The sequence below is a fragment of the Echinops telfairi genome, unplaced genomic scaffold (genome assembly GCF_000313985.2).
Source record: "Echinops telfairi isolate 266 unplaced genomic scaffold, ASM31398v2 ScPeMD7_443;HRSCAF=831, whole genome shotgun sequence".
Classification (NCBI taxonomy): domain Eukaryota; kingdom Metazoa; phylum Chordata; class Mammalia; order Afrosoricida; family Tenrecidae; genus Echinops; species Echinops telfairi.
The window spans coordinates 33,202,000-33,212,485 of NW_022104341.1; the positions used below are offsets into that span (position 1 = coordinate 33,202,000).

General features: G+C 36.1%; 1 protein-coding gene across 2 annotated transcripts in view; it reads right to left on the reverse strand.

Moving 5' to 3' along the window:
* The window catches only part of HS2ST1 (heparan sulfate 2-O-sulfotransferase 1), a 179,301-nt gene that overhangs the window by 26,426 nt on the left and 142,389 nt on the right, over nt 1-10,486 (reverse strand). For both annotated transcript variants that reach the window (XM_013003878.2, XM_004699276.3), the window contains exon 3: nt 8,973-9,058. In XM_013003878.2, coding sequence (XP_012859332.1) covers nt 8,973-9,058 — 86 coding nt within the window. The remainder of the gene's footprint in view (nt 1-8,972; nt 9,059-10,486) is intronic.

The window sequence follows — 10,486 nt, forward strand, 5'->3', positions numbered from 1 at the left end:
CATATTTTGGTTTCTATTATAGATGGCAATCCCCCAAATATAACATCATTTCTTCCCATTTCCCTTCCTCCTCCTTTCCTAATGCTTCTGAATTTTGTCCATGAGGAAATACTGCCCTTTTGATCTTAAATGGTTAATTATCCTAAGGAGTGCATACCTCCCCAGTGTCACTGTTGCCAATATATTGTTGTGGATTATTTGGCTGAAAACTGAGACACCAGCTTTAAAGGACCCAGTTGCTACTCACCAATGTAGGATGTGAAACACTGTCTTTGTGGGCTCTGTTATCACAACTGACCTTAGCGTTCCCTGAGATTATGGTCCTGAGCCCCTAGGTCCAGTGACTCATTTCCTTAAAGGCTAACATTATTTGTTAGAGATTCTCTCTTCCTCATATAATGGGTTTCAGCCCTTTGTCAAACATTAGCAGTTAACAACTGTATGAACTTACTTCTGGGATCTCAGTTTTTTCTAATGATCTATGTGTCTGTTACTGTACCAGCACCCGGCTGTTTAGACTATAGTTGCTGTGTAGTAGGATTTGAGAACAAATGTGAAACACCCCACTTTCTTCCTTCGTTAGCACTGCTTTGCTTATCTGGGGCCTATTTCATTCCTTTCTATATAAAAGTAGTAGTTAGTTTTCCCGTTTAAAAAAAAAAAAGATTGAATCTGGAATTGGGATTGCATTATATCTACACATTGTTTTGGGTGATATCAACATTTTCACAATGTTCAGTCTTGCTATCCACGAGCACGCTTCCGTTTCTGAAGTCTGTTTCTTACAGTAGTGTTTCCTATTTTTTTTGCACAGTGTTTTTCTTTTTACAGATCTTTAACACCCTACTTAGTTTTGTTCAACAGTATTTCATTTTATCTTTTAGATGTCTAATTTAACTGGTATTGCTTTCCTGATATTCTACTCAGAATTCTTTGTTATGTAAAGGATTCTGACTGATTTTTGTATGTTAATCTTGTACCCTTCCACTTTGCTTAATTTTTTTTAATTATTAGTTCTAGTAATTTTCTTCATGAGTTTGGGATCTAAAAATAGAGGTAGTTTAACTTCTTCTTTTCCAATTCCTTTTATTTCCCTTTCTTTATTCCCTTTCAACATTGGCTAAGACTTCCAGCACAATATTGTGGTGAAGCTTATCTTTGTCAGGTTCCATTGGCTGCTGTTTTGTATATGTGCCCTTAATTAGGTGGAAGAATTTCCCTTTTATTGGGTGTGCTATTATCAGAAATGGATGTTGGATTTTGTCAAATGCCTTCTTCGGCATCAACTGATATGTTCTCAAATCCTACTACACAGCAACTATAATATTTTTTATTACATTGGTTTTTCTCGTGTCAAATCAGTCTTGCATGTCTAGTATGAATCTCACTGGGTCATAATGCTTTTTTAAAAAATGCTGTTGGATTCTAATCTGTCTGATTCGCTAAGTACATGACATATAGTATATAAGGAAAAAATCGCTTAACTGGTTAAATTTCTAGTTTCAGAAATAATTGAGACTATGATTTAAGTAATGCAAGAAAACACATGTTAAGCTTTACTTCTCTGTTATTACTTTTAATCAAACACTATTAGTATTAGGTTGGACCATATTAACTGTTTTTTAAAGGCCAAGATAGTTGAATATCAGCAATTTCACCCGATTCAACAAAATTAGGGTTTGTTCCAGTTAAAGCTCTTCAGGAGGTTTTCCACTCACACAAGCAACATTACATTTTGGGAGTCCAAGTATTTGAGAAGCGCATTGCTGTCAACCGAAGAGAATCTCATTTGGGAAGTAGGGTCAATATATATCCACAGGTAGTAGTAATTACCAGCGTGTGTAGATTGTAGAATCAGACCTGAACCAAACTTTAATCCTATCACTTAATGATTGTATGACCTAGGACAAAAAATTTACCTCTTTGAATATCATTTTCTTTACCAGTAATATACATGATTTTATTGATATAACAGAATTATCATGAAGATTAAATGATATTTGTGAAATTCTCTGATCAATGCTTAGCATGCCAACCACCCAAATAATGAAATTGGTATTGAAAATAACAACCATAAGTAATTATACAGCAATAACAACAACAAAAGTGAGCAAGCCCTCTGTTTGTAAAAGACTCTTAACAGGAGAGACTGTGCTGGACATTTTTAAGAGATAAGACTTGCTAGTTGAAGGTGATAAACAGATTACAGAGGGCCTTGAGAGGTAAGCAGAGGAGCAAAGATCTGATGTAAAAGACAATGAGAAGTCACTGTAGCTTCCAGAGTAGGTCTGTGGGAAAGTGGTCCTTTAGAAAGGCTAGCGCTATGGGGGGCCGCTATGCATACGAATTGACTTGATGGCTAGGAGTTTGGTTTGTTTATTTTTTGGATAAGTGAGATATTACTGTGGAAGACTGCCAAGAATAAAAAAGAATACTGTACACGGAGATAATTACAAAGCTGTTTCAAAGATTTAAGTAATTGATAACGATGAACTGACCAACTATCAGTAAAACAGGAAAGGAAAAGATCAACCTAAAAGGTCTGCTTAATCCATTTCAATCATTCTAAAAAGCCAGATGAATAGACGTGCATTTTAAGAAGACTAGCTATAGGACAGAGAGATCAAGACTAGTCAGAAGAGCAGACTCTTGGTAGAATGGAAGAGAGATGGACTGGAGAGACACATTAGAAAAAACAAAAGCAGTAGTACTTGGTCACCAATTAAGATCCATATGGTAAAAAAAAGAGGTGTCCACCATCACTCTTTTATACAATGAAGTATTAATGAGTAATTGAAAATAAAATGCAAGCCAGGAAAAGGCATGGAGAACTGCTAAATGCATATTGTTAAGTGAAAGCAAGTTTGAAAAGGATTCAAACAATATGATTCCAACTACCATATGACATTCTTGAAAAGGTAAAACTATCCTCATATATAAATATATTTGCATATGTACATGACTTTATTTAGACCTCTATAAATGCCCTTTGCCTCCTAGCTCTTTCCTCTATTTCCTTTGACTTTCCTCTTGTCCCACTATCAGGGGGACATAGATCTATGTGCACATATTTATAGGTTTAGTATTAAGGTCGCAGAAGGACATTGGGCCTCCACTCAAGTACTCCCTCAATGCAAGAATACTTTCTTCTATTAAATTGGCATTCTATGATGCTCAACTTCCTGACACAATCATTGAAGACAAAGCGGGTGAATAAGCAAATGTGGTGAAGAAAGTTGATGGTGCCCGGCTATCAAAAGATATAACATCTGGAGTCTTAAAGGCTTGAAGGTAAATAAGCAGCCATCTAGCTCAGAAGCAACAAAGCCCACATGGAAGAAGCACACCAGTCTGTGCAATCACAAGGTGTCAAAGGGATCAGGTATAAGGCATCATCAGAATAAAAAAATCTTACTATAGTGAATGCGGGGCGGGGGGAGGGGGGGGGAGTGGAGACCCAAAGCCCATTTGTAGGCCAATGGACATCCCCTTACAGAAGGGTCTTGGGGAGGAAATGAGCCAGTCCAGGTGCGATGTAGCAACCATGAAACATACAACTTTCCTCTAGTTCCTAAATGCTTCCTCCTTCCCCACTATCATGATCCCAGTTCTACCTTACAAATCTGGCTAGACCAGAGGATGTACACTGGTACAGATAGGAACTGGAAACACAGGGAATCCAGGGCGGATGATCCCTTCAGGACCAGTGGTGTGAGTGGTGATACTGGGAGGGCGGAGGGAGGGTAGGTTGGAAAGGGAGAACCGATTACAAGGATCTAAATGTGACCTCCTCCCTGGGGGGCAGACAACAGAAAAGTGGGTGAAGGGAGACGTCGGACAGGGCAAGATATAACAAAAAAATAATTTATAAATTATCAAGGGTTCATGAGTGAAGGGGGAATGGGGAAGTAGGGGGGAAAATGAGGAGCTGATGCCAGGGGCTTAGGTGGAGAGCAAATGTTTTGAGAATGATGAGGGCAATGAATATACAAATGTGCTTTACACAATTGATGTATGTATGGATTGTGATAAGAGTTTTATGAGGCCCTAATAAAACGATTAAAAAAAAGAGAAAAGGTAAAACAATTTGTTGTTATTTTGGTTGTGTATTCTCAGTCAATTCTGATTGATGGTAAACCTATAAGACAGAGTAGAACTGCCCCACAGGACTTCTAAGGCTGTAATACTTATGGAAGCAGACTGTCATACCTCAGAGATAATAAAAAGATAAATTGGGGCTGAAGGTTCAGGATGAGGGAAAAAAGAATGAAAATGAGTAGATAAATTGGTGCTTTTGTAGCAATGAAACTATTCTGAATGTTACTATAATGGTGTATACCCAACATTATACATTTGTCAAAACCCATAAATGTCCGCAATGCAAAGATTAAATTAGATTCTAATCTATGGATTTTAGTTAAAAATAATATATCAATATTGTTCCATCAAGCATGACAAGTACAGCACAGGAGTGCACAAAGTTAACAAAAGGAACAGCGCTGCTGGCGGGTAGGGTGGGGGCAGTAACCAGGGAATTTTCTGTACTTTGAAATTTTTCTGTAAGGCTAAGAATGCTGGAAAAAAAAAAAGTCTATTGGTACCTGGATATCAGAAAGAATATCCATTGAGGTGTTAAAAGTTTGTCTTTAAACAAGCAGTCATCTAAGTGAGATGTCAACTAAGTCCACATGGAAGAAGCACACCAGCCTGTGTGATCCAAGGATTGTAAATAATAAAATCCAAATCTGAAGGAGGGAGAGTATCACAGCTTAAATTATGAACTCCTGGTTTTCAGAGGCTATGGATGACAGTGGAAGCCCCAAATCCATTTGGAGGGTCCACATAAGAGTTAAGCCTCTGGTGAATCCCCTCTCACCATAGTTGAGGAATGTGAATACTCTTGTTAGTAGACAAAGAATATTATAAAGTCAATTATGGCAGACACAATAAGATTAAATGTAATATCTTGTCAGTTGATCTCCCTTTTGATCCATTTTAAAGTTGTTTCAGCTTAAAAAAAAAAGTGATAGGGAAATACACATGGATTAAGCCTCTGATGAAGAATCCTCTCTGACTACAGATCAAGGGTATGAATAATCTTGTATTCATGCAGAATGCATTGTAAAGTAGATTGCTGCAGATGCAATTAGGTAAAAATTTTAACCCCTGATCACTTAATCTCCCTTTTGACCTATTTTCAATTTTTTAATATTTCTGCCTTCTTTCGATTGAAGTTTTTCTCTATTTTTCCGTTAGTGTTGTTAGTTTTGTTTTGTTTTTCAAATAATGTTCTGTACATGAAATCCAGGATAGGTCAATCTGTACAGTTATAGACAGTAACTGGATTGATGTTTTCTTGCGAGAATGGTAGGGGTTGTGGGGGGAAATAAGAAGCTAGTAGCAATGTATACAAGAACAAAGAAAATGCTCTAAAATTGATTGTGGTGATGACTGTATAATTCTTCTTGATATGATTGAACTATTGAATTGTATGGTTTGTGAATTATATGCAAAAACCGTTTTTTAAAAAATCAATACAATTAATTGGTAGGGATTCAAAAAGTTAACGGGAAAAGTCCGTTCCCTTTTGGGTTTGGCAGCCCAACACAGTGAGTGAGTAGCCCACCGCACACCACTAGAGCACCTTCTATTATCTTTTAATACCATTTTCCGTCAACTTTTTGAAGCCCTTCTCTCGTGTATTCATGCGAGTGGTTTTTTTCTTTTTAAATCAGAGAATAGGATTAAGATTAAAAAGAAACAAGACAGAATAAAAATGCAAAACATATTTTTCAAAGTATTTTTGTTATTATTCTAAACTACCTAATTAAACCAAATAAAACCAAAATGTGGCCTGACCAGACATAACATGTCTTATGATAAAATGACCTGACAATAAAATGTGTGCAACTCAGTGATCAGTGTGTTACACTGTAGAGGACTTTGCATTTTTATTTACGGATCAAATTTCCTGGGATTATTGGGTGTTACTGGGTCTACAGCAAGTTTAACCATTTAACTTATTGGAAGTTACTGGGTCTTCTTCCAGCAAGTTTAACCATTTTCTCCTGATGGTAATAAGTTCCACAAAGTACTAGTCTAGCAAAAATATTTTTTGAAATAAAACCAACATCTTTGTTGTCAAGTTGATTCTCACTATGATCCTACAGAACAGTCAGCCTGTAAAACAGTGTAGAACTACACCACAGGGCTTCTAGAGTTATAAATATCTAGAACATTTTTTTGAAGAATAAAGTACCTTAAAAATTGGTACATTGGTATTTCTTTCTTTCTCCTTATTTATTCATCGTAAGTAAAGTCATCAAACTAAAAGGTACTTAAAAGGTACACCCACAACAGTGGAAGTGGTAGTGAATTATTTAATGTGGATCTTCTAAAAAAGGTCTCTGTAACTCCCAACAAATGACCTTCTCCTGCACGGGTCTAGAAAAGGTGGTGTGGGAAGACACTTATAGGAATCACCTATGAGTTAATTGTTAACAGGATGAATTATTATCGCCATCTTATTGAGAAGAAAACCAGCCCTCTGAGAAGCAAGAGGGAGGATCTCACTACTAGCAAGAGCCAGAAGTGGAGTATGCCCTCTGGACCCCCCAAATCCCTAGGCAGTGAACCTCTGGATCCAGGTGACAGCTATAACATCAGAGGAGCAACAGTAGAAACAGCAGCCAGAGGATGAGATGGAGGAGTGGACTTCCCTGCCCACAGAGTAAATAAAGCTGAGGGATTTGGGGCAGGAGGCAGGCTTGTGGAGTGGGGTGACTCTGGGTACTTATTGTGGGAGCCGAACTTGCTGAGCATGGAGGTAGAGCCGAGTGCCTTCAAGCTGTTACTGAAATTGGGCGCCGATGGACACTAGATTTGGAGAACTGGGTTTGCCGACCTTATAGAGCTAGAGCTAAATGCCTTTGGGTTGAAATTTAAAAGAGTGGAAAGCTTTAGGCATTTATCAGCAGCTCTGAAGCAACTTTGGAACATGTCTTCATACACAATTGTAGCCTGAGCATTTTTCACTTGCATTGCAATCCGTTAACTTCTTAAATAAGCTCTGGGATCATAAACATGGTCTGTGAGTTCGTGTTGAATTGCTGAACTCAGTAGCTAGAAAAGTAGAGGGCCGTGAATGACAGGATAGTCATCAGACTAAAAGATATTTTTAAAGTATACCAATAAGACATGTTGATCATGTACATCAAAAACACTTCTTCTATTTGATTTTGTTTAGGTATTTTTGTTTAAAATCTTGTAAGGCCTGTTAATATTTCCACAATACTTTTCACTTCCAATCTAACATGCAATTCAATCTGAAAATATTCAAACCCTTGAGCTTTCATGTCAATATTTAATAAATGAGATTAATCTTTTCAAAATGCTTTCCACTTTTTCAACTACAAGAACCCCAGCATATACCACAGATTCATTCTAAGTACAAGACTTTTGCCAAAAGCAAAAGCACTCAATATATTATTTTAATAATGAAAACCTCAAGTATTAGAAACCAAGCTGTATGTAGAAAAAAAAATCATTTAGGTGAAAGGGTAACAACCATTCAAACCGAGGATAAAGCAGCCCTGAGGAAATATATGCATATGAATAAAGTTTATGAAATTGGTTCAATGCCTTTACAAAGAAAAAATAATTAGTTTATTTTAAAGCTGCCTATAAAATGTTTTCAATAATGTAATATGAATTATTTATAGAAAAATATACATCTAACTTTAAAGTTAACATTTTATTGAAAATTATTGAGTATTGTGAAAGGAACTAGAAACAGAAATCCATTGTTTATTTTTTTTAAATCCATTGTTTTATGTATGTACTGTTTAGGAGTCTTTTTTGAATTAAGTGGTTTAAAAATAATATTTATTGTTAATCTATGTGAATCATGAAGATCTTTTTTCTTTGAATCATGAAGATCTTATTCTAACTCTTTCACAATTTAAGAAGTTAAACTGAGAGTGGGATGTTGATTTGATTTTCAAATTTAAAACAAATGCCCTTAAACTTGATAAGTATAAGTCCATTGCTTTAAAATCTTAACTGCTAATTAAAAGACTAGACAGATATGTCTAAGCTTAAACAAGAAAAAATTAAGTGTTTTGAAATATTTTAAAAAATGTTTTTGAAGCTACTGCAGAAACCTTATGAAGGAATTTATTTGGATTTGAAGTTATACTTTATTGGTATTATGTGCACTATAAAGAACCTGCAAATGGGTTCAAGAGTTGCATATGTGTAGAATATTCCTTTTGCCCGATTTTCTGATTTCTACTTCATGCAGCACAAACCATAGATACTGTAAACCTATACTTTTGTGAATTTTTCTTTAGAGAATTATGGAAGTAGCTGATCCTATTCCATCCCCCAAATATACAAAGCTACAGTTACCTCCCATTACAAGCAAATTCAAATATAAAGGAAAATCACTTCCCATGCCTCACCTCTCAAAAGTTTCTTAATACATCGGAATTTTAAAGCAAAAAAAAGCAAGGTAAATCCAGGGTACGTGCCCCCTTCACCACGGCTGGTTTGAAAAGCAGATCTAGATAAAGGTACCAGTAGCTGAGTGAGAGCTTCGTTGCACGCTCAGTTCTCAGCCAACGATGTAAGTCATCATCTCACTGACCTCTAGACCAGTGCTGAGCGCTCCTGAAATAGTGTCATCTGGTTGTGCAAGAAAGATGGATATAATGATAAAACAATTTTAAAGAGCAATTGCTAAATTTAACCTATAATTTCTATAACATAAAAACTGTCAACTTTTGATCACTAGAGGGCAGTAAAACACTAGAAGGTATATTTAAATTACTTACCAGAAGTGGCAAAAGCCAAGTCAATGCATATTTGTTGGGAGGAAAACCAAAATCATTACAATTTAATACAAAAAATTTAATACCTTTTTAGTTAAAATACAAGGCATTCTTTAGTGTGTCACTGTAGATTTAACTTACTTTGCAAAATCCAAGTAAGAAACATGTCCATGATAAAATCCTGGTTTCATCTCTTTCCAAGATGTTATATTCTTTACAAAGCGCACCTAAAGAGAGAACACACTTAATGTTTAAGTACATTTTAAAGAAAATTTAAAAATTGATGATGGTAAAATATTTTTTAGTTAGCGTCATTAAAAACTAATCACACTATTTTGATGATTACAGAGCACGAAAAAATAGGTTTAGACAAAGGACAGTAAAATCTGTAACTTTTAATTCATCTCAGCACTACGACTCATACCCAGAAGAGTGAGACAGTTGTGAAAACACAAACACATACTAGCTAACACATGAGAAAATGCTCTCAAACACTAATCATCTGGGAGATGGGAATCAAAACAGTGATACACTCATTATGTAGTCCAATTCAGAAAACAAACAAAGGTAACTCCACGCCGTCTTCAACAAATGTTGAAGACGGCATGGAGAAATTGGAACTCTATACATTGCCGTGGGTTTATAAATATGTAAAACCACCGTGGAAAGTGATACAGCGACATGGTGCTTTCTAAAACAACAGGGTGCAGAAGCATTCAACTGTGAATTTGAACAAATGACAGTTTGAGAAGAACAGGAATTTCAGAACACTTCATTGGGCTCCTGCAGAAAGCATACAAGGGTCTAGAGGCAGTTATGTGAACCGGAGAATACTGCAATATCAGTAGGATGTCATCAGGGTTGTATCTATTCACCACACTTCGGTATGCTGAGCAAATAAGCAGTGAAGTTGGATCCCTAAAGAGAGAAGCTGGATCCCTAATGAGGCATTAGGATTGGAGAAAGGCTTATGAACTTGCAACATGCATGTGAAACAACCTTACTTTTGCTGAAACTGAGGACAATTTAAAGTATTTCCTTATGAAGATCAACGATTACAACTCAATATAAAGAAAACAAAGAATAGAATAGAAAAAAAACTGGTAACATGACAAACGGAGGAATGATTGAAAGTGTCAAGAATTTTGCCTTAAAAAAAAAAAAAAAGAATTTTGTCTTACTTGGATCCACAATCAATACTCATGGAAGTCAAGAGCTTAAATGACATATTGGGCAAATCTGTACAAGATATTTTTAAAGTGTTGAAAATGAAGGATATTTCTTTGAAGACTCAGGTGTGCCTGAGCAAGTTATAGTATTTTCAGTATCCTTATATGCATGTGAAAGTTGAACATGCATATTGTGCTTGTCAGGGTAGACTAGAGAAACAAATTCATACACACCTATGTGTATAGGAAAGAGTGTGCTGGTCTGGGTAGACTAAAGAAACAAATTCATAAACACGCCTAAGTGTATAACAAAGAATTTTATATATCAAAGCAGTTGGAATATTGAGAAAATGTCCCAACCCAGTTCAGATCAAGTCCATAAGTCTGATATTAACCCATATGTCTGATACCAATATAAAAGTCCTCTTCAGACTAACACAACACATGCAATGATGCTGAGTGCAGGAAGATCACAGGCCAGTGGGT